Consider the following 25,940-nt stretch of genomic DNA (forward strand, 5'->3'; position numbering starts at 1 on the left):
GTCTTTTTCTTTCCCCTCTCTTCTTGAAAATTTCCCATAATGACTTCTGAGATAATGCCACTCAGGGTTTCTACTCTATGTCCCTGAGTGTTACTTTTTAATCTCCTTTTCCAGCTTTGTTTTCCCTAACCTGATTTTAAATTACATTTTCTTAAAGTTCCCATCTTTAGCCTTCTTTTAACTATAATATATTACCCCAGGATGATATAATCCATCATCTACCCATTTTAATTACCAAGTAATGACTAATAAAATCCTTATTCTCACCTTTCCAAAGCTTCAGACCTGTATTTCCAGATGCTGACAGGACATCTCCTGTACATTCTTTTGTTGGTACAACAAATTCAATATAGCCCAAACCAAATTTATTCTTTCACCCTAAACCAGCTCTCCCTGTACCTCTTATGTTGCCTGCACTATAGGTTCAATATCCAACTAAAACCTAGAAAAGTTGTGAATTATCTTTGACTCCTCCTTTCCCAGTATCCTCCATTCTAATCAGTCAAGAAATATTACTTAGTCATGTAATGGAAACAAATATTATCTAAATATTTAGCTATCGGGAGTTATGAATGGGTCCTTGGTCTTTCCTTTGGTAACTAGAATATTTAACACCTATTTATTTGTGGCAGTTGCTGCTGAATGCCTACTCAATATTCCCTCTCCCATTTTGGTCTTTATTAAAAGAATTCACACTGATTTTAATAACAACAAAAAAAAACAACTTCATTTTCCACCTTGTATGTAAGGTGATCATTTGATATGAGTGTGACCTCTGAAATATAAGCAGTAATCTAGGGGAGGAGTTTAGGGAGAGCTACTGTGTTTCTGATTATAGTGAGCTAACATAGCAGGTATGACCATATGTCTTTCCCTTTTTTTTCCCCTTTCTTATTGGAGTTCAAACCCAAGCCTACAGCTACAGCAGGCATTCTGTGATGATGCGGACAGAGTGCTTGGGTCTTAAGTAACAGTGCCAGCCCTGGGCTGTTTGGATTTCTTGTATGAAGTAAAATTCCTTGTTTATTCAGATAATTTTGTCAGGTGTTTTGTTATAAACAGCTGAGTGCAAACATGACTGATACACTTTCCTGAATGCAAACTCTTCCTGGTCTGTATCAGAAAAAAATTTCTGACCTCATAGTATAAACATATTCCCTAAGCAACAATATTGATGAAAATCATAATAGTCATCTAATTTAGATAACAGGCAGTATACCATAATGAACAAGGGATTAAGAGCTGAAAGATATGGGTGTGTAACTGTTCTTCCACTTACTAGGAGCTACACAATCTTAGGCAAGTCTCTTCTTTAAGTCTGCTTCTAGATTCACATTGTGGAGACAATACCTTCTTAATAGGACCAATATGAGTTTTAAATGAGATCACAGGTCTTGACACATAGTAAGTATTTACCATGATAATTAATTAGGCATAGTCCATGATGAAATAAAAGAAGCTGTAGATTATGATACTAAATATACATCATCATTAATCCATAAGCTCAAAAATTTTACCTTGACTTGAAAAAAACATGAAAATGGCTATGAATACTTTATAAATAGGTTCCTAATTGCAAGTCCCACAAAAAACAAACAAAAAACAAAAGGGCATTGTCCTTTCACACTAGATTGGTTTATTTACTTAGAGTGGATAATACCAAACCTGCCTTGGAAATTCAGGTTTATTCATTCTTAAAACCTTTCTACTCGAGTTAGTTTTTGAGACAGAGTCTTGCTCAGTTACCCAGGCTGGAGTGCAGTGGTGTGATCTCAACTCACTGCAACCTCTGCCTCCCGGGTTCAAGCGATTCTCCTGCCTCAGCCTCCCGAGTAGCTGGGATTACAGGTGCCTGCCACCACACCCGGCTAGTTTTTGTATTTTTAGTAGAGACGGGGTTTCACCATGTTGGCCAAGCTGGTCTTGAACTCCTGACCTCCAGTGATCCATTCGCCTCGACCTCCCAAAGTGCTGGGATTATAGGCATGAGCCACCATGACTGGTCAGTTAGTTTTTATAATTATGTTTATACTTGATACTAAGGAAAGTTAAACTGAGGACTATAACAATCTATCACCATAACACTAATAATAATTAAAATTTAATTACTTTTTATGGTTTACAAACAACTTTCAAATATCTTATATATAGTTTTCTTTTTCACATCTGATAAAACAGCTTTTTAACCTTTTACAGATAATATGCAATATAACATTAACACTTAGCTGTGTATTGATATAGATGGAACCACATAAAATAAATATTTTTTTAATAGCTTTAGTCTTAGATTTATTTGTAAACCCTTTATTATTCAGTAATAGCTCAAACTCATGTCATCTGAAATATCTGCCTCAGTCAACAAGTATTCTCAAAGTCTGTTTTTCTCAGACCCTTACGTATATTAATAATATTCTGACACATACATACAATTTCATGTCTATCCAAGCCCCAGAGGGTAGAACAAAATGCCTGCTGCTAATCTAAACCAATGTGCCCAGTTGAAAGCCCTTATGTTATTATTATGACTAAATGCTTCTTCAAGCCCTCAAATCAGAAACCCATAAGATCTAGCCGGAATTAAGAAAAGTCATAAAGAAATTGTCACTAGCTATAAAAATTCCTGGCACTTGGCCCTTTGTGACCCTCTTTAAACATTACATGGATTATATGATTTTTATGAATGTTTAAAGAATATCTAAATGATTGGGATATAGGGTATAGATATTACAGATATCACGTGGCAAGCTAGCATCCCAAAAGTTGCAACAGAAATAAGACATGAGAACATAGCAGTAGGACCAATGCCCTGGGAATCTGAAGCAGGCAGAAACACAACAAAATTGTATGAGCCGGAGATAGGAAATAAGGTTCCCTTTCAATTATCAGTACTTTAGAAAGTAATAGCGTAACTCAAAGTACTTGTGTTGAAGAGAATCAAGGCTAAATAATAGCCTGAATATCTACGTAATGTTAAAAAACCTGAAGGGGCCTGAGAATTGCTCTGATCTATCAAATTCAGGGATAGGGCAAATATAATTACATTCTGTTGGAAATCTGAAGAGGCCCACTACTCTTGTTCCCTGTGTGAGAAGACAGAGAAGCATCAACTGGGCTTACAGAAAGACATTTTGGGATGGAGCCAACAGTCAAAGCAGGAACAAAGCCTAACAATTACCTCTTGCTTGGACTACTACAATAGCCTCCAAATGGGATTCCTTGTCTGTAATGTTCTTTTCAAATGCATCTTAAGTATATCATTAGAGTATTACCTCCTAAAAGCACAAATTTGTTCATATCAGCAACTTCCTCAAAAATCTTCCAAACCCATAATTCTGTATGGGTTGTATAAGATGTAGAAAAATAATATAGAACATAAGTAACATAGATATTAAAATATTAAAATAATACCGATATATAGATGTTAACATATAAGATATAGACATTAAAATAATATGGGTATTTAAAATAATATAAAAAAATTTAGAAGAATATAACCATAAAATTTAAATTATAAAATTCAAAGCTAAAAGAGACCTCAGAGAGAATGTAATCTATCTTCTTCATTTTACAGATGAGAAAATTGAGAAATAGAGAAATGACTAAGATTATACAACTTGTTATTATAAAGTCTATTTCTTTTCATTAAACTTTTTTTTCACTTTTATTATCAAATTTGTTTTTACTTTTAATTAAAAGTGATAATTTGTATTCATTTTAATGGGACACTGGGCAAGCAAGTTTAGAACTTATTTCTTTTGAAAATATTCATATTGTTTTCAACTTTAGGGATATGCCTAAAATAAAGATTTTCAGCCCTTTTTGAAATTTTGAAAAATCTGTCTAAAATGACCTAAATAATCAGAATACAAAACAGCATTAAAATAACATTGCTTGTAAGTATAATTGGATGGATTTTAACAAAGTAAAACTTTAACAACAATATCATATAAACTAACTTGAAGAAAAACATGTTTTATGTTCTATTGAATAAAAACGTGTTTTATGTTCTATTGAAATAACCCCTTTAAACTCATTTAAAATTTAGGTGATTTTTTTTGGCAGAAAATTGAAAAGGGCTTAAGAAGTAACATGTTCCTATGTGACTGGACCCTGGAGACTGTTGGCCTTGTTTGTAAGCATTCCAAGTCATAAAAACTATCTGAAAATGGTCAATCATAAAATCACAGCCATTTCTTTGTTACTGAGGAAGTTATATTGAGGTAGTAAGTTTTGATTTATCCATCAGAATGGAGTTCAACTGTAAGTTGTTTTTTATTACTCCTACCTCCCAGGTTAAAAAATAACTAAAAAATAACTATGATTAATGGACACTCCCATTTGCTACACCTAGTGCTATAGAGATGTTTCCATTCTCTGAAGTTATCACCAAAGTCCCTTCCTTCATATGAAATATATTTCAAGGTTAGCTATATTATTTCCAGACTGGAGTATTATTTTACAATCTTCAAAACTGATGCAATAGAAGTAATCAAATTTCCAAATGTTTAATAAAACAATATATTTGTTTTGCTAATAAATGATATCTGTAATCCTTCCAACTAAAGAAAATTACAACTGAATTTTGTGCTGATGAACAAAGCCATTACATAACAAAATTGTAGATACATTTGCATTATAAATAGTTGAACTAAATTGAAGTTATAGATGTGGATGTTTCCATGTTACCCTGGATGACTGACTTTATTGACTAAAGGTTTCTACACAAGTGTCAATTCAAACTTAATTATCAATTACTTCATGTGAAATATGTGAAACATTACATATATAAATTTATTCTCTAAATCACAGTTATTATGCCACAAGTTCATTAAAAATTATATAGATTCAGGAATTTGTGAGAACATGTCTAGTAGAAAGCCTTACACTGATCAGAGAGTACTCAATCAATGAATGAAACATTAGAATTGAAAGAAACAAAATACAGAAAATATATTTCAAATCTAATTTTAAGACTAGACTCTGAGATTAAATAATTTACTTAATTAATGATGAGACTGATTAAAACCCAAATGTTAATTCATAGTGGTCTTTTCAATGCTGCCTCCAAAGTACCACATATTTGTTTAACACTTTATAGCTTATAAGGTTTCTTCAATTTGTAGATAGAAAAAAGTTGAGTTGTGAAGAACTATTGGGCAACTTATCCAAAGTCTTATCACATGAATGGCATAACGAAAATTAAAAGCCCAATCTTCCCATTCTTTCTCAGTATTCTTTCCACTATGATTATCTCTAGATGGAAATCAATAATTGTATGCCCATTAGGAAACATGCTTTTGACTATTACGCAGTAATTCACCTATATCTTCTTCTAAATATATTTTGTTCTTATATTGATACAAATGCTTAAAATTCACCTTCTCTAGAACCTTTTTCAAACTATCCTATCCTACCATTTTAGTTTTCTCTCAGCATCCACGTCCATGTTAATTCACTAAAATTAATCCCATTGAGTGCTTATTGTGGCCAAGGCAAAGTACATGCTACTGAGAGACTACAAAGATGAATAATATAGTGACCTTTCTCAAGAAGTGTATAGTTTAATATAAAAGACATAAATAATCCACATATAAAACAGAATATATGTATTTTATGTGGTAATGCCATGGATGGTTCAGAAGGTATATATGTTTTCACCTATCTGTTCTTTTCTATATTCTTTTACTTCATATATGTATATGTATATGTGTGTGCATATATATATACACATATATCTCCAAGCTTAATCCTTTCAGTTATATGAAATTTGATTGGAAAGAATGTATCTGCTCTATTTGACCACATTTTTTTTCTTCTTTTCCCATATCCTCCCTGATTTTATAAAGCGGGACCTCTTTCCCTTCTGTGGTCTACTATAATTCATTCCCTGTAGAATATTCTAGCTGTTAACAAGCTAGCAACTCTGGAGGCTTGATGAAAGCAAAGATGAAGTCACACAGTTATTATTATTATTTTTTATTTTGCTGAAGGTAAAAGGAAACACTTCTCCTTTATATTCTTAAGTGATTACAGGAGGGTACTGCATTCTTGGCAATGGCAGTTATTCTCCACAGATTGACCTGCAAGTAGCTGCATGCAACTTATCTACAATTCTTTCTTTTGTCAGTATTTAGAAACTTTATGTTACTAAAAAGGGACAAATTAAAATTTCTGCTATAATTCTACAGTATTCTATAATATACAAGTTGCTGTTTTCATAATCTTAAATGACTTTTTTTAAAAATAATACTGCAACACTGGATGACTTATTCATAAATTTAAAATAGTCTTTTTATATTTCCTGGCTTAAATGTGAATATATGGTAACTCACAAATACATATAAAAGAAAGGGACCCATGCTTGAATATCAGCATAAAATTATGGCTACGTGAGTCATATTTAAATGTGGTTTTTCATGGCTAAGACAGCAAATTTTTAAGATGTATTTGCAAACACAAAACCAAAATATTTTATCTCTTAGGATTTGAGAAGGCAGTTGTAAAAATAGGAAGAAATAGAGAAAAGTAATAAAATCAAAAAAGAAAGAAAAAGTTCAAAGCAAAACAGCTACAGTTAGTTTTCTAAAAATCCCTATTCACATTATAATCAAATATGCTTTCATAATGCAGTAAAGTTTTAATTTAAAAAATCATTAGCTACTTTGTAGAGATGTGTTATAGACTGAATTGTGTTCCTCCCAAATTCCTATGCTGGCGTCCTAGTCTTCAGTACTTCAGAATGTGACTGTACTTGAAGCTAGGACTTTTCAAGAGGTCATTAAGGTAAAATGAGGTCACATAGTTAGCTCCTAATCCAATATGACTGGTGTCCTTATAAGAAGAGATTAGGACACAGACACACACAAAGTGAAGACACAGCAAGAAGGCAGCTATCTGAAAGCCATGAAAAGGCCTCAGAAGGAGCCAGCCTAGCCAACACCTGAAAGTTCTAGCCACCAAAACTAGGAAAATACATTTCTGTTCTTTAAGCCAGCCCTTCTACGGTATTTTGTTATAGCAGCCCTAATCAACTAATATGGGATGTTAAGGAAAAAGAAACATAAACTAGAAACTTTTAAAATCAAAGATTAATCACAAATAAAAACATAAAATCTCTAAAATTTCATTACAATTAGTTACCATCAAGTTTTTTGTTGTTGTTTTTCTTTGTTTTGTTTTTGAGATGGAGTCTCGCTCTTGTTGCCTAGGTTGGAGTGCAGCGATCTCGGCTCACTGCAACCTCTGCCTCCCAGGTGCAAGTGATTCACCTGCCTCAGTCATCTAAGTAGCTGGGATTACAGGCACGGCCACCACACCCAGGTAGTTTTTGGTATTTTTAGTAGAGATGGGGTTTCACCATGTTGGCCAGGCTGGTCTCAAACTCCTGACCTCAGGTGATCCACCTGCCTCGGCCTCCCAAAGTGCTGGGATTACAGGTGTGAGCCACCATGCCTGGCCACAACCAAGTTTTTTTTTTTTTTTTTTTTTTTTTTACTTTAAGTTCTAGGGTACATGTGCATAACGTGCAGGTTTGTTACATATGTATACTTGTGCCATGTTGGAGACCACAACCAAGTTTTTAACTGTAGATCTTTTATGTAACAGGAGAGACAAAAAATAAATGAGAATTTCTTCCAATGAGGCAAGGAATAAGTGAATAGTTTTTGCTTCTATCAGCTAAATCATAGAGGACGGAAATTCTCTGGTTCAGAGCTTTAGGGTACGAGTAAGTGTATGTGTAAACACAGATGTATAAATTATGTATAAATACAATATAATTTTATATCTGCCTACAGGTATATCTATACCAATAGATACATATTTAGATTAAAATTTAAATACAATCAGCTTGCTAGGGAATATAAACTATATAATAAGAATTTGGGGTAGACAAAAATTTGGATAGATTGGCAGAAAAGACAAATCAATTTTAGGCTTTTAAAAGTACCATTTTTTAAACTTTTCATCCTTTTTTCCCCACCTGTTTTTAAGATTACCTTAAAGATATGCTTATCTATCTCTACAAGATTCCTGATGACAACAAATATACACCTGAACCCTCAAGGGCTTTGGTAAGAGGAAGTTAGCTGTTGGAAACAGTGATTCTTCCTTTTATCCTTCTTTCCTGTCGTCATCATTATTACCACCACCACCACCACCACCTCCACAACCATCATTATCATATCTCAGCTAACACTTACTGATTGCTATTACATATCAAGCTCTGCTCTAAGAGTTTTATCTTTATATGTAGACAATCTTGAAAACAATCTGGCTGGGCGTGGTGGCTCATGCCTGTAATCCTAGCACTTTGAGAGGCTGAGGCGGGCGGATCATTTGAGATCAGGAGTTCAAAACCACCCTGGCCAACGTGGTGAAACCCTGTCTCTACTAAAAATACAAAAAATTTAGCTGGGTGTGGTGGCACGTGCCTGTAATCCCAGTTACTCAGGAGGCTGAGGTAGGAGAATCACTTAAACCCGGCAGGCAGACGTTGCAGTGACCCAAGATCACGCCCCTGCACTCCAGTCTGGGTGACAGAGAGAGACTCTGTTTCCAAAAAAAAAAAAAAAAGGATAAAAGAAAACAATCCTCCGAGGTACAAGGATGTTAAGTAACTTGCCCAAGGTCATACAGATAGTAGAAGAGGTAGGATTTTAATCTAGACAGTTTAGTTATGGAGGCTACACTTTTAATACTACTCTGTAGTCTTTATTTAACCCTAATCACTAAAAATATATTGAAGAGTGATTAACAAACTGTCCATATATCTCTAGTACTGTTAACAAGACTTCAGAATTTCTGCCATAAATGTGGCTGCAATAGTAATAATAATTAACAATATTGTGTACCAATTGTAAGAAATTATACTTCCAACGGCTCCTTCTCTCTTGACATCACTCCTTCTTTTACTTATCTCATAATGGAAGAAATTAAATAAACACATACAGAAATTTTTAGTTCCTTTTAAATGCTAGTTTGATGGATGTTTAATATCACACAAATGAGAAACCTATCCTTGCAAACATGAATTTAAAAAAACTATAGAAGGGGAAAATAGGACATAAATGATTTTAAAAATGTAATGTAATCCTTTTTCATTTTGAACTATGACTCTTTTAATTAGGCTATATAACCATTTGGTGATTTTGTAAGTGTGACTGAAGCCTTTAATCAGGCCTTGATAAGATTACTATTCGCATCCTTGTGCACTTCTACAGCTATATTACATAATGCTGCTCTTATTTGCTAGTTTAACAACCTAGATCTCAAAATCTAAGTTTATGTATCTTCATAAATATACTTGGTAAAGGAAGCACCACAGGGTGATGTAAAAATAAAACATATACATCGAATGATTAATTAAAATCCTGGAGGATGGCTGGCTTGGACAAGCAACTTAGACAGCTTAGAAGACTGGGGCCTGGTTTCGGGCCAAGAAGCAATCAAAGGGGTATAATACTTGGTCAAATGTGTCCTCAGCTGGTGGAGAGGTGGGGAGTATAGCAGGTGGCAGTACCATCAAGGGCTCAGCACACTCTCATAGTTTCGTAGGCTAGTCTGGCAGTTAAGAATACTTCCAAGTAATGTAGGCTGTCCTTTTTTCTCTTACGCTCCCATATCAGCAGTTCACTGATTTCCAGGTATTTTTCTTGGGATTCTGCTATAGAACCTGAAGTTATCTGCTTGCTGAGGCATGAAGAAATAAATAAAATTATAGGAAAATATGAAAAAGTAAAATAAGAGTTTACAGAAGTGATGTGTTTCATTGAAGAAATCCAGGTACAGCCACTGGCATAGTCTCTGACATCTTCATCAGTACAAGATAAGATTACTTGACTTGGCTTGAGTTGAAAATCATGAGTAAGTGATCTTAATTCTAATCCAAAAATAGAAAAATATTCTGCTGGATATCTGGTTAGACTATGCCTAGCAGAGTTTTTTTTTGAAAATCTGAATCCAACTTCTGTTCATGAAACAGTAGATTGCTTATTCCAAGGAAGAATGCTTCATTCATTACTTTCTATTTAAAACATCTTATTGTACTCCCTGAGGACCTTGTAGAATAGAGACTGCTTCCATGAGATCATGCTATTAGAATCCTTTTGTTCTATTTATCAGAGGATTCCATCTTACACCTGCACAATGACGTCTGTTTTACATGAATACTAGGTTCTCTTGGTAGCTTGAGAACTGATGCTGCAGCAGCTCTTCCTGTAGCAGGCACAAGGCCTGGCTCTATCTACCTCATTATGTCACTGGGCTGAGTTACATACTAACAGCAACTCAGTTTTTCTCCCTAAGAAAAATACTTTTCCCCAAGTATTTTATTTCTATCACTGCTATAAAATTAAAACATAACTCTTATTTCTTCATGTCTATATTATATCTAAATTCATGTATTGTCATGTTTCTTCTTGATAATATGTATAAGGCTATCTAATCTACATTTTAAAATTTGCCTTTTAAAAATTGCACAAGTATACATATGTAACAAACCTGCACGTTATGCACATGTACCCTAGAACTTAAAGTATAATAAAAAAAAAAAATGCAAAAAAAAATAAATAAATAAAAAAATAAAAGCAAAGTGACTACGTAAAAATAAATAAATAAATAAATAAAAATAAAAACTTGGTGTTAGTTTTCAGGTCCATTTATGTCATCACTATTAATGAGTATTTCTTTGAAAACACCTATACCCATATGCATGTCTATGAATCACTTCATCAAGGACCAGTCACCTTTAATGTCAACCATGATAGCATAATTTCTTAATTTCAGTAATTTGGTTTATAATTTTTCATCACACATTATGTTCCTGTCTCTTTTAATTAAAAAAACTTCATATCCCCTTAAGATTCATAAATTCTTTTCCTCTAAATTTCATTTTTCCTTTTAGATTTCTGCTGCTTGAATCTCCTTATTTGAGAATAAAGGGAACATTCAATGATATCTGAGCCACAGTAAAAATAGTAAAATCATTTTCCTTATCTTAGTCATTTCTTTATCATTTCTTTTTGGTCTTGTCAGATTCATATCTGTTGTCTATGATTATATTTGCTGTTGTTACTATAAAATAATAACTAATATTAGCTGCATTATTTATTGAGCATTTACTAGGTGCTAAACAACTTACATACATCATCTCATTTTGTTGTCTCTGATTATATTTGCTGTTGTTACTATAAAATAATAACTAATATTAGCTGCATTATTTATTGAGCATTTACTAGGTGCTGAACAACTTATATACATCATCTCATTTAATCCTCATTACTACACTATAAAATAGATACCAAAGTCTTGTTTAATAGATTAAAAAAGCTGTGAGGTTAAATCAACCCCAAGCCACCCAGGCAGAGTCCACTTGACTCCAAGCTGTGCCCTTTCTAATACACCACTCACCCACTGCTGCCACATTCTGATGATATTTGAGACTTAAAAGTATTCCTGACTTACATTAAATTTTTAAAGAGCTCATATATGACCACTTCTAACAAGCCTCAACTTTTCTCCCCTCATTGCCTGTGCTTTGAATGTCAATGTAAAATACTTAAGGTTAGCACTGAATGTGTCTTCTCAATGTTGAGAAGAGCATAAACGCTAATCAAATGAAATAAACAGTTTAGATAACGGTGGTATTTTACTTGACCAAACATACTTCAACTATCTGAAATATTTCCTATTAATACTGCCTATAAGTCCACCAATTTCAGTTTATTTTGTATTTATAAGGGCTTTTCAAAAAATAAAGCTCTGTATTGTCATTCATATTTTAATGTAAACTAGTTTAATCAAACTGCTTTCCCCAATACATCTTTGAGATCTGTGAATGGGTGCCTAAAAGACTAGAAGCCTGGGAAAAAAGTGACAGGATGTAGATGAAGAGTGCCTAGGGTCAGGCATGCACAATAAATGTAGACAAACTTTCTTTTCCTTTCTTTTACTACATTGTCCTCTGTTCTACCCAGTGTATTCTATTATGGGTTAAATAGATTCTCATAGGCTTCTGGCCTCCATTTGAAGAGATCTGGGCAACTCATGGATTACACTGCTTCTTAATTCCAGGGAGACAAATAAGAGAATGGAAAATTATGACATAACTGCTATATTAGGATTAAGACATTTTTGTGATAATTTTGTAGAAGTATTGCCACAACATACTCCTTAAAAAAGAGCACTGTTTTTCCAGAGAAATAAGCTTTGAGTTCCAATAAATACTGTGCCAACAAACATTATTTGTTGCATGAGCCTTATTTGTTGAAATGCTATGGGGTCACTCTTTCAAAGAGTATCTTCATAACAATATTGCTTTTGGGAACATTTAAAAATATTAAATATAGCAAATTTAAAAACTAAAGCTCATATGTTTAAATAAGCATTACCAAATCATCCATATTAATTTCCAAGTATAAATACATTATTGGACTTTTAGGTATTAATAATTATGCCAATTTATCATTGGCATAACTCACAGAAGGGTAGCTGACCTGTGGTGAACCATAATTTACACTGTTAAACTTAATAAATCACATTTTTCTGAGAAAATAAAAAGGAAAGTTGATTTTATAGAAAGAATATGTTGATCCTTAAATTGTTGCCAAGAATAGATGAAACACATTCAAGCTGGGATAAAAAGAGTACAAGAGGCATGCAAGAGTACATTGAGTATAATAAATTCTATTTTGAGGGAAACTCCCTGAGAAGCCATCCACTAATTAACTAGAAATCATGTCTGTATTTGCCTTTGCTGCTCTTATTAAAAATAGACTCTCTTCTTTCAAGTTTTCTAGTATACTGAAAATATTCCTAGAAAGACAGTGGCTTAATAGGTATTGCTCTACAGATGCTTTCAAAGTGAGTTGCTCTATAGATGCTTTCAAAGTGAGTTACTAAGAAGATTTCTTTAAATTTAGTAGGAATTATTTAAAACTATCAATGCAGAAGTCTTGAGAAATTCAGAGAGCAATGCCATTTAGAATGTGAACTGTACAGTTTTTTTTTTTTTTTTTAAACCTAGGCTAACAATTAGATTCCACACAGGGCTTCACGATGGTGTCACTGGAATTTCAGGAATACAGCTTAGGAGAGAGTATATGCTTTATATGTCTGAGGCTTTGGATTTCATCACAGTTATGTCAAATTTGAAAAACTAAATTAGCTACAAGTAATACTTTCCATGACTTAGCGGCTATGTGAACCTGGATACATTGCATAACCTTGCTATATCTTAGTTCCCTTATTTGTTAAATGATTTTCTTCAGCAACTAGATCTAATGTTAAAACACATAGCTCAATCAGAGGCTCTATAATTTGCATTTGTTATCAAAATAAAAAGTAAAAAATATAAATATAAGCTAAATAGCCCTCATCATAAAAGAAAGAAATGATGTTGAAATTTTTAATCTAAGGAATTAATTGAAAATTAATATAACTTATGTATGTCTGAAGAAGATTCCTCTGTAACTTTCTCTTTGACCTATATCAGAGGAAGATGAACCCCACATGCTGGGGAGATAGGTGATCCAGCAAAGATAGTTCCACATCAAGAAGTACTTTGTTGTGGTACAAAATAGTGTTGTATTTTGGATCCCCTTAAAAAGTTGTACTTAAGAGACTTGATTTTATTTTGAGGTAAGCTGCCTGCATAATCCTGGCATTAGAAAACAGAGTGATAAGTATCCTATATTCAGTAGGATTTGTCAGACATTATTAGAGGCCTTATAAAGATGTCAGATCATTTATTCTCAAAATGTCTCCATTTTTTTGAAGACATCATTCACCTCTGGCTTCTAGTTGAAACCCTAATTGAGCAAGTCAACTCAGTTATCTAAAGGATAATTTTACAATAGTTCTTCACCTTAGAGCAGTAATTCTCAGACTTTAGTCTACATCAGAATCATCTGATAGACTTGTTAAAACACAGGGACCCGGCCGGGCACGGGGGCTCATGGCTGTAATCCCAGCACTTGGGGAGGCCGAGGTGGGCAGATTATGAGGTTAGGAGATTGAGACAATCCTGGCTAACACGATGAAACCCCATCTCTACTAAAAAAGTACAAAAAATTAGCCGGGCATGGTGGTGTGTGCCTGTAGTCCCGGCTACTCGGGAGGCTGAGGCAGGAGAATCACTTGAACCTGGGAGGCAGAGGTTGCAGTGAGCTGAGATGGTGCCACTGCACTCCAGCCTGGGTGACAGAGCGAGACTCCGTCTCAAAAACAAACAAACAAACAAACAAACATACACCACAGGGACCCCAATTCCAGAGTTTTTATTCCATTGGTCTGAAAGGGCCCCAGACAATTGCATTTCTAAAAGTCTCCAAGTGATGTTGCTGCTTCTGATCTACTGCTTTAGAGAATATCTAGGAAATTATAATGCTTAGTACAAATAATTTTTACCAGTATTTATTTTTTCCCAACTTAAAATGATTGCTGTCAAAGTTATAAAACTTTGAAGCTTAAGGCATTCATTTATTCATGAATTGAAGTAAAATCAAAATTTAAAAAGAAATCCCAGCTATGCCTATAGTATTCCTTTGGTCCATCCTTCTTTAACAAATTTCTGTCAGGTTTCTATAACAAGAATCACGGCTATTGCTTCTAAGAAATTTGTCTTTATTGTATGAGCAATATAAATCATATAACTGATCAAGTTTCCCTTTCTGTCTTTGCTGCTTGTTAGGAAGCTCAGGGTAGACATATAGTCCACATGTAGCGGGTATGTAGGATCTTACACTATGCATTTTTTTTTTTTCACAGACTTTACTTCTGGAGTTACCTTGTTTTAAGCTGACTTTATTTTCTCTTGATCTTTTCTTCATTGACAATATTATTGAGACTATTATAAGTATTTTTATAAATCATCTACATTCCTTCCTGAAGTATAGTAAAATATAAACCAACAAACAAATTTGTGTTATCTGAAGACATATTTACAAAAAATTTAATATCTTATTTTATCAGGACTTTATGTTTTAGCCTCTGGATTATATAAGGTGAACAGATGAGAGACTACAGCATAAGAAAACCACAAAAGGTCAGGTGTGTCTATTTAGTTCTAGGCAACAATACAAAACAAACAAACGAAAAACACAGATATCATTTCTGATATCCAACTCAAATAGTTAGGAATGTATCTAAAATATTATAGCATTACAGAACAATTTTCTATACAATTCACTGTGCCTGTTTGAAGTTATTAATGTTTTCATTTTAGTGAAAAAATTCTGGAAATTTAGAACCTATTGAGTAAAGCCAAGGCTATTTTAATTTGTCTTAAATTTACTTTCATCTAGCTTTAGTCCTGTGACATTTCCAGTATATCAGAATTCTGTGACAAATAATTTTGTATGCACCATGTTGGTAATAATGTAATCTGGGGAAGACACTGGTAATTTAGAAGTAGATGCTGATGTTAAGAATCTCTGCCTTCTCTATGTTGTCTTATTGAAGAAGCTGGAAACTGGTACATACGTACATACCTGCTACATATGTATACCCAACATAGCCACTCATGCTTTACTTAATTAGTTCTTGAGGTTATGAAGGGATGTAATGTAATAGAAACTGAAGATTATGTAAGGATAAAACAGGCCTAAGTTTTAAAAAATCCAAATTGCTTTTCTCTATTACACAGAGACCACAAATATTACAACTATAATGATTCAATTACTAAGTCATAGAGCATATAACAGCTACATGTTATAAGTAAAGTTTACTATTTTAAGTCTTTTATTAAATCTTCAATAGCTATATTAGAACAAAGTATTTTCATGACTTTGACCATGAATAATATCAAGAAACTAAAAATGTCTTGAATATAAAAAGGTAATGGAGTACAAGAACAATTAAATAGGCCAGGTGCAGTGGCTCATGCTTGTAATCCCAGCACTTTGGGCTGAGGCAGGCACAAGGTCAGAAGTTCAAGACCAGCCTGGCCAAAACAGTGAAACCTCGTCTCTACTAAAAACACAAAAATTAGTTAGGCATTGTGGTGCATGCCTGTAGTCCCAGGTACTTGGGACGCTGAGGCAGGAGAATCGCTTGAACCCAGGAGGTGGAGGTTGCAGTGAGCCGAGATTGCACCACCACACCACTGTACTCCAGTCTGAGCAACAGAGTGAGACTCCATCTCAAAACAAACAAACAAACAAACAAACAAAACAACCAATTAATTAATACCTTATTTCCTCCCTTGGTAGACCTCATACTTCAACTTATTCCCAAAAAGTAGTTAAAAAAAGATTCATACTAAAAGACTTTTTAACCTCTAACAGCACTTCATGAATATGTACAGATGCTGTTTGCTTCATGATGCGGTTATGTCCCAATGAACCCATTGTAAGTTGAAAATGCATTTAATACATCTTCCGAGCATCACAGCTTAGCCTAGCCCACCTCAAACACGTTTAGAACACTTGACATTTGCCTGTAGTTGGGCAACAATCATCTAACTGAAAGCCTATTTTACAATAAAGTATTGAATAGCTCATGTAATTTACTGAATACTGAAAGTGAAAAACAGAATGGTTGTATGAGTACTTGATATGTGGCTTCTACTGAATGTGTATTGCTTTCACACTATCCTAAAGTCAGAAACTTGTAAGTTGATCCATTATAAGCCAGGCACCATTTGTATTTTGTTCCAATAATTCAGTAATAAACTAGATTCAATTAAAATAATATAAAATGAGAAAAAATCTATATGAAAGAAAACCATAAGATCATTTAAGTTCTTAAACATTTTTGAGGGGCTACAGATTTTACAAAATGAAAAATTCTAGAAGATTAGTCCTTCAGATGTTTAATCTTTTGTATTTTATAATTTTTTTTTAAGTAAGGCAAATTCTATTGCTAACAGCTGTATACAAACACATAAATTTTAGCACTTAAAAATATCATAGGGCCATGGCATTATATGTTTGTGTCTGACTAATCTGCGTTTAGTAGTTTGAAAGAATCTGTTTCATATGATTGATTATTTTACAACTTTTAAAAAGAAAAATGTCTTGCCTTCGAATGGTAATCTTGTTCCAGTCTGGGATCTGATCCGGCTACCTGTTTGTATTTGTTAATTTTCATTTGGCGATTTCTCTCCTCTATATCCATAGTACCTATCGAGTAGAAAAAAACCCATAAAATTAATGTTCAGTTCTTATTTCTGAGTCGGACTTACAGGATGTATAAAAGAAGAAATGCTAGGCTGGTATATTACTTTCACTCAACATAGCATGTACGAATTAAATGTCATATAATTTTAAAGATGTATTTAAAGTATACAATTTGGTAAGTAAAAACATGATGTTAAATATGTAAAATAATTTCAATCTGAATAAAATATAAATAAATTTAAAGAGAAGATAACAAATCTTCATTAAATAGAAAATAATTTCTGGTACGTGTATGTCCGGAATATATTTGACTGCACAGAAATTTGACAATAGTAATATCATGTGAACTTTGACTTTTAATTCATCATGATTTATTTATAGGTATTAAAGTTATAAGTTGCTTTCAAATACTATTTTAGAACTGCATTTAGAAACTATTATCATAAAATTAGGCTATGTATTGAAGCAGTTTGCCCCAGCATATGTGTGAATCCAAATATCAGAAACTTTTGAATTTGAATTTTCTAGAACTAGGATCAACAACGAGGTTCTTGTAGTAATACTGCTGATAGCATACCATGTCAGTAAAGGCACAAAGTATGACTGAAATCAGTTTTTCTAAAAAATTAGAATATAAAGAGTTAAGAAAGTGAGATGGCAAGCCTCTTACAGAAAGACATTAATGCCCTCTGTAACAGGTGCTACCTCAAAACATATCAGTTGTAAATATTCAGAAGGTCTTCAAAAATTTGGGTTAGAACAAGAACTAAATTCAGTTAGCAAATTCTAGAAAACATGAAAAAGCATTTTGGATGTATATTTACGGGGCAGGCACAGTGGCTTATGCCTATAATCCCAACACTTTGAGGGGCTGAAGCAGGAGGATTGCTTGAGACCAGGAGTTCAAGACCATCCTGGGCAACATAGCGTGACCCTGTCTCCACAACAACAACAAAAAATTAGCTAGGTGTCCCTATAGTCCCAGTATCCTGGGAGGCTGAGGTTGGAGGATTATTTGAGACCAGGAGTCGGGAGGCTACAGTGAGCTATGATCACACTACTGCCCTCCAGATTGGCCAATACAGTGAGATCCCATCTCAAAAAAAAGTATATTTATGATTTTTTTAAAAAAAGATTTATAGGAATATTCAATTTCTCATAAATATATATAATTTAAAAATCTTGATCATATGCTATAAATCTACATACTGGGAAAAATGAGCTTAGTGAACTCAACTGGATATCCATAATAAAATGTCAGTAAATTCACACAACGTGTTTAGGTAGGAATGTCAACGTACACACACGTACCCCTTGCTTAAGATCATGACTTTAAAACTGCAGTAAAGACAGCTAGACATAAGTGTGCCTATTAAAAAACAGGTATATTAATACTTACCTGATTTTTTAAATGGAGTAAAGGAAAAGGGGATTAAAAAGGTACCAGTATAACTAGAAGTTATGGTATCCCCTCTTGAGCCAATATTTTTAAATTTTTAATGTTTTAATTTTTTAGTATTACTCTCTGCCCTGCAAAAATCTCATTGCATATTAGATAGTTCTTGTTAGTAACAAATTTTAAAGGAAAATTGGTTAATTAAAATAATTTGAAAAGGGAAGAAAATGTTTCAAAAAGAAAATCTTAAATAAATATACAAAAAAACTTATATATTTCCTCTAAATACCAGCAAATTTAAATCAACTATTCGATAAAGTAAGACAATTTCTTCCTTGTAATAGACACATGTTAATAATGATTTGAGTAACTGACTCTGAGTCAAATTTGAAAGTGAGGAATAATAATGCTAGGTTAATATAATTTGAATGACATATAAAACCAGGTGAGTGCTTCCATGATGTAAATGTGAAATATAGTCAAATACAAGTATCTATTAGTCTATTAAAATACGACTTTGGAATTCTTTATACTTCAAAAGATACTTTCAGGTAAACATGTTTTCTCCAAAGGCAAGTCAATAAAAAAAAAATGAGCCCAACATTACAAAGTTATGGGTCCTAAAAGAATATTAGCTAAAAGGTGTGTTTGGAAAGTTTCTCAAAAAGTTTCATGTTGATATAATATAAATAGCACCAATTGACAAGTTAAAACACACACACATATAGATATAAATATGTAGGGATAAATACATACATAGAAACAGGTATATACATTTTCCAATATTTAGACTATTTTCTGGATGGCAACATCCTAGGAAAGCTACATTAAAATTCCTTCTGATTACTAGGTAGTAATGTGAATAACACTGGCAGTAGCTGGTAAACTTTTTCTGTAAAGGGCCTAATGACAAATATTGCAGACTTTGTGAACCATATGAAAACTGTTACTCTGCCACAACTCTGCCACCTTAGCATGAAAGCAACTGCAGACAATGCATACATAATAAGTGTGGCTTTATTCCAATAAAACTTTGTTTACAAAACAGGTAGTGAGTCAGATTTGGTCTCTGGCATATTGGTTTAACAGTGCTTGCAAAAGTGTCTTTCTCTTTAGAAATGGTTTAAAAATTAGGTAGATTTATACAATATAACTTCTATTTAACAGACCACTGGCAGATCTAGGGAGAATATTAATCTGTATTTGCTGGATAAGCAAAACAAGATGCAAACAGAGCTTTCTAACCATTTAAATATGTCATCAGCTAAATTATATTCTCAAACAAATCTCTCATCTCCAGACCCAATCATCATCTATAGACAGTTCCCAAATGGGAAAATTCTTCAATGGAGTCTTAACCAGTGAAATCTCAAAGGACTACTTTAGTCAGTAAACTTGAGTAAATATCCTTTTACCTTATAACTTCAAATCCTCCTAGGAGAGTAAAACCCTTGGGGCAAACAGTAACCAAACAGGTCTCCCTACCCAAAAATTATTTGGTTCATATGAAGTCTTCTGTTCCTTTTCTATATTTGTAGAAGCTATTCCCAAAAAGAAAACACTCCATGTAGAATAAAAACCTTAGAAAGAAAAGTCTCCTATTGATAAAGTGATCCAGCATAGAGGATTCTTCACCAGCAAGGTGATTTTTCTTTGCTGGTCCTTTGCTCTATCTAAGAAAAATAATCCAGTAATAATATTTTGATTTCAACCAAACTAAGTCTTTCTCCCTTGGAATGAAAAGCAATTTAGAGAAATCAATAAAATAGAAGGACTGTTCACTAGTTGAGGAAAGGACCACATAATTCCTAAACTTTGTTTCAGCTCTGATATACTATATACACTCTATAAAAGGAAAATAAATGAAAGTGATGAAGTGAATGAATTTTGTTCAATTTCCTCTCTCTTTCTCTCAGATTCACAGTAAAAATCTGTATATACAAGGCCCTCAAATACCTATAATAAAGAATAATCACTCGACCACAGAACACTTACCTTTTTTCTCCATCTGTTAATATTTTGTTGAAATAATTTCAAACTTTCCAAAATAAAAATTTTGAAAAATGCTGGTTTATAGGTTTGGAGAGTAAGTTTCTCTTGGAATCTCTAAGATTCATTTTCTTATATGTGATGAACTGTGCTTATTTCAGAAGACTTCTTAGTGGTTTGATATGGTTTTGTAATTCAAGTATGCTTAAAAAATTAGGGTAATTATATCTTAGAAATCAAATCAAATCCCAAGATATTTTCAAATTGTAAAAAAATTTGATAAAGATGGTAATGGGACAACCCAATTTCTTTGAGAAATACATTTACAATGACAGTTTCTACATGTTTGCAAATATATATTAATGTAATAATCTGTTAATGTATAATGTATTAAACTAATATTCAAGTTATCTCAAATTCTTTTTGATATAAGTAAATTATTAACTAAATAGAGAAAATATAATTTCTTGTTGCATAAATATCTTGTTTCATAAATACCATAGTTGATTTAAATTATGCTGGAAATGGCCCTCTGTTTTTTGATATATATATATATAAATACTCCTAAATTCCATACATGTTAGCATTCCTACTCAATAAATGACATTTTAAACAAAACTTTTCTTCCTTTCTCTTAATTTATAGTAATCTCCTTTCTTAAATTATAAAAGACTTTTATTCTACTTTATAAATTTTAAGGCAGAGCACAAAAAAAAGACAGTATATGTGGATGTTCTGGAATTAATAAATATCTCAAAATATTCATTTTTTAAATTGGAAACTTCTGGCCCATTTTCAGCCACTGACTTAAAAAATCCAATATTTTGTTGTTCTTGATTTAACTTATTTTCTTAAATCATATCACATATTCTGTAGCTATTTATTTTGATATAAGGCTTTTAAGAGATTTACTTGTTCTTAAATAAAAAATTAATTTTATAGTTATTTTGAACTTTAAAAAGCTATTTAATGTGCCCGGAAAGTTAAAGTTATACTGATAAAGCTGCTATGGCATCCAATATAAAAAAAAGTTAATTTATACGTGGATTTTTTTAATCAAAGATATAGTTGAATATGGCCACATTAGCTGGCAGCCAGCTAGTGGCTGTTTAGGTTTTACTACATGCACACACTACAAAGATCATCAGTATACTTTCAGTGATTTCTGTAGTACGCAAACAGTAATCGTTTTAAGTTTGCTTTTCCAAACACACACACACTCCCCCACACACAGAAAGACAGAGAGAGAGAGAGTGAAAGAGCATGAGCATGCCCCTGGAGTCCCAACGCAATTTCATAGCCCAAACTTCTTTGAAGTAAGGGCACAGGTTTAGCAGTGATGTAATCCACAAGGAAGCTGAACAGCGACCAGAATATGGCAGGATTGTTGACTCAGTCATCCATCTTGAAATCTTAAACAAAATGCTCAAATCCAAGGATCTTAAGAGGGAAAACTCTTAAGCTCAATATGAAAACTCAAGAAAAAACCCCAAACTTCAGGAAAAAATTAGAAATTTGCAATTATAGACATCTTGGAAGTCAGAAATGGCATTGACTAGTACTTCAAATTCTTGTGGATAATTTAGTGATTTAAAAACATTCCCTCTATTCCTTACCCCATGTCTTCTATTTTTATATAAATATTCAACCTTAAGTTAAAAAAGTATTTCCTTTAATTGAGATAAAGAATTGCACTAACTGGCTATTTGATGAAGGCTTCTGATAAACAGTCATATGTGTGTGGAGTTGTTTTTGATTATTGTATGTCTTTACAAAACTAACATCTGCCTTGAAATAACTGGAGTTTAGAAAACAAATTTTATTGTTTATATTTTTTAACATAACAACATATCAAGAACTTGTGGGATGATCATTAAACATTTGCACTTTACACTGAAATTTATTCTAAATAGTATTCTCTTAAAAAGTACACATTAGGTTTGTTTTTCAGTTAAATTTAAGAATTAAAGGTATTGGTGTAAATATGAAGTTGTAATCAGTAGTGAAGGATTCCCAAACGCAAAATGTTTTCTGTTGAAACTATCCAAATAATTGATAACAAAATACACAAAGTGTAGCTTTAATAAATCTAATTGATTTTTAAAAAGTACAGAGTGATATAATAAATATAATCTGAACATAAATCAAAATATTATCTGAGGTTTTGCTTCTAATTGAAGCTAAAGAAGTATATTACTTATATAGAAAAGACACATTTTTTTAAAAAATTAAAGTTAATTAACTTAAACTATTGAGAAGAAAAAATAATTTTGATAACTATCTTATTAAATTGCATTTTATGAACTTTTAAGAAAATACAAACAATGTGGAATAGACACAAAAGAAGATACAATAAATAATGAGAATGACAGAAATAACATATTTAAAATGAACAAAACTAAAAAAGCCAAATTGTGGACCCTCAATGCTAAATTCACCATTTCAATATGTACCAAATGAAGTGCAGTGAATAAAAAGGTATCATCAGTGTATACAGCTATTGGCTCACTTCAAGGTGGCAATTACAGATGGGAAAGCATGGCTACACATATTTATTTTCTAGATTCAATGAGATATAATATAAAAAGAACAATTTCAACAGAGAAGTATAGAAATTGCTAATATGTCTCATGAGATAAGAATGTGTAATATTTTATGTCATAACTGTATTTTAAAGGGCAGTGCCACTCAAGAAGAAAATAAAATACTTGATTTTAATGAATTATTTATTTATTTATTTTTGAGACGGAGTTTCGCTCTGTTGCCAGGTTGGAGTGCAGTGGTGCGATCTCAGCTCACTGCATCCTCTGCCTCCTGGGGTCAAGCAGTTCTCCTGCCTCAGCCTCCCGAGTAGCTGGGATTACAGACATGTGCCACCATGTCCAGCTAATTTTTGTATTTTTTGTAGAGACGGGGTTTCACCATGTTGGCCAGGATGGTCTCGATCTCTTGACCTCGTGATCTGCCCACCTCAGCCTCCCAAAGTGCTGAGATTACAGGCATGAGCCACCACGCCTGGCCAATTTTAATGAATATTTTAATTGTTCTTTCACTACCTAAAAACTGCGAAAAAATTACTTTAAAATATAACTTATTGGCACTGTATATGAAAAAACTTAAAAATGATCATATTTTTTATCACTTTTGATCAAATTTTTGACCATATTTTGATCATTTGAATTTTGACCCTGAAATTTCACTTCCCAGGAGCTTTCCTCAAGACATGTCAGCGTGCAAAGATGTATACACAAGCATACTAATCATACCATTGTTTGATAATTGTAAAGACATTGGGAAAAAAATTCCTAAAGGTGCAAAATAGGTAATTATCTAATTGCATAATGGTATATCTACAGAATACAACGCATCCATAAAAAATGATGAGGATGTTGTACATGTGTGTTCATATAATATAAACATATTGCAATTAGTAATTATGAAACAGATTAAACAGTAAAAATAATAGCATAGTTTAAAACAATTTTAAAGATAAATATATATTTATAAAAATATATATACACACAACCTATAAATAAGACAGAGAACAAAAAAGATTTGAAGACTTATACACCAGAATGTTAGTAGTTATTACTGGGTATTGAAAGTATGTATAAATGCTATTTGATTTCTTATTTAGGTTAATACATCATTTATAAATTTTATACAACTGTATGTTACTTTTATAGGAAGAAAAGTGTAATTAAAAAATACAAGATACAATGTTTATGTGAAAAGCAAATTATCCAGTTTGAAAGTCATATGTTTTTGTTGTAGTTTGATTAAAATGTTTTGGAAATAAATGTGAAATGCTTTGTAAAATGCAGATGTGAAATTATTCATTACTTAATTTATCATAAGGACATATATTTGTTAAATAAGGAATTTGGATGTATTAATTGATAGTGATATATAAAAAGAAATCATTCTAAATTGAATAAACTATAGATTTTTCCAATTTTTATGAATATTAATGCAAAAAATGATGTCATGCTTTAACATTTTCCCTATTAGTGTTTTCAGATGTGAGACTTAAGGATTTATTCAAGACATTTTTCAAAAGGTACTTCAAAATCATTTCTTCAGAATCACTTACCTAGAATGAAATATTTTGTAATTTTATAATGAAACTTCACATATTATATACTAGAACTTCATAAAAAATTATGCCTTTTCTTTTTTGAGATAGGATCTCACTCTGCTGCCCAGGATGGAGTGCAGTGGTGCAATCATTACTCACTGCTGCCTCCACCTCCCATGCTCAAGTGATCCTTCCACCTTGGCCTCCTGAGTAGCGGGGTCTACAGGTGTGTGCTACCACATCTGGCTATTTTTTTGTGTTTTTTTAGAGGTAGGTTTTTGCCATGTTGCCCAGGCTGGTCTCAAACACAAATGTTGAGCTCAAGAGTTCCACCCACCCTGGACTCCCAAAGTGCTGGGATTACTTGTGTGAACCATCGTACCTGGACAAGAGTGCTTTTCGTTAAATTATGTATTAAAAGTAGATGGTAATGCAAAGAATAACAAAAACCAGAACAAATTGAGAAGAAGCATGGAAATGAATACTTCATGAAAAGCATGACTCATGTACCAAATTATGTTAGTATATTGTACTAATGCAAACTGAAATATTTTATTTTAAAGAGTAAACAAATTAATTGTTCAACTAAGATACACTAGTTTTGAGGCATATTTACTTCCAAATCAATCAATGTTGAGCATTTTTCTATTGTTTTTACTAGGACCTGACACATTTGGAATAGAGGAATATTAATTTGATTTTGCTTATAACAATGTTTAAAAATAACATTTCCTTTGCTCCTAGGAATGTTGTAAGAAACCTGAACTCCACATGTGCTTTAATGAAAAAAGGGAATGAAATGAAAAAGGAAAGAACTTACAAAATTGTATTACCTCCAGGTTCACAGTTATGAATGCTAGTCTTTTAAATTGGGCTCTAAACCTTAACAACCTATTTTAGATGTTTAGGTTACTTGTTACTGTGTGTAGTTGTCTTGTGCTTCTCTACTAACTCTCCACCATATTCATTAAAAAACACTTCAAGGGAGGTGTATAGACAAATACCACAGACTCCTTTCCCTATAGTAAAAAGAAACTGATATCTAAACTATTTTGGGTATAAGTTGATTAGGAGGGATCTAGTAATCTAAGAAAATAGCATATGTTTGTTTTTGATCTCTAAATTCAGTGAACAGACTAACTGAAATTTTATTATCCAGAGGACTTAGATTTTAGTATTATTTTAGGTTTTGATATTAAAAATCAGGATGTAGTTGTGCGAGATGGCTCACACTTGTAATCCCAGCACTTTGAGAGACTGAGGCAGGAGGACTGGTTGAGCCCAGGAGTTTGCAAACAGCCTGGGCAATAAAGTGAGAACTCGTCTCAACAAAAAATCAAAAATTTAGCCGGGGTGGTGG

General features: G+C 32.7%; 1 protein-coding gene across 5 annotated transcripts in view; it reads right to left on the bottom strand.

Moving 5' to 3' along the window:
- Positions 1-25,940, bottom strand: part of RIMS2 (regulating synaptic membrane exocytosis 2) — a 773,533-nt gene that overhangs the window by 175,343 nt on the left and 572,250 nt on the right. For 2 of the 5 annotated variants that reach the window (XM_011931160.1, XM_011931170.1), the window contains one exon: positions 17,020-17,120. The exons of the other annotated variants lie outside the window; for them this stretch is intronic. In XM_011931160.1, the coding sequence (XP_011786550.1) occupies positions 17,020-17,120 (101 nt within the window). The remainder of the gene's footprint in view (positions 1-17,019; positions 17,121-25,940) is intronic. 5 annotated transcript variants of the gene reach the window in all.

Source organism: Colobus angolensis, unplaced genomic scaffold (genome assembly GCF_000951035.1).
Source record: "Colobus angolensis palliatus isolate OR3802 unplaced genomic scaffold, Cang.pa_1.0 Scaffold121, whole genome shotgun sequence".
In the NCBI taxonomy this organism is placed as follows: domain Eukaryota; kingdom Metazoa; phylum Chordata; class Mammalia; order Primates; family Cercopithecidae; genus Colobus; species Colobus angolensis.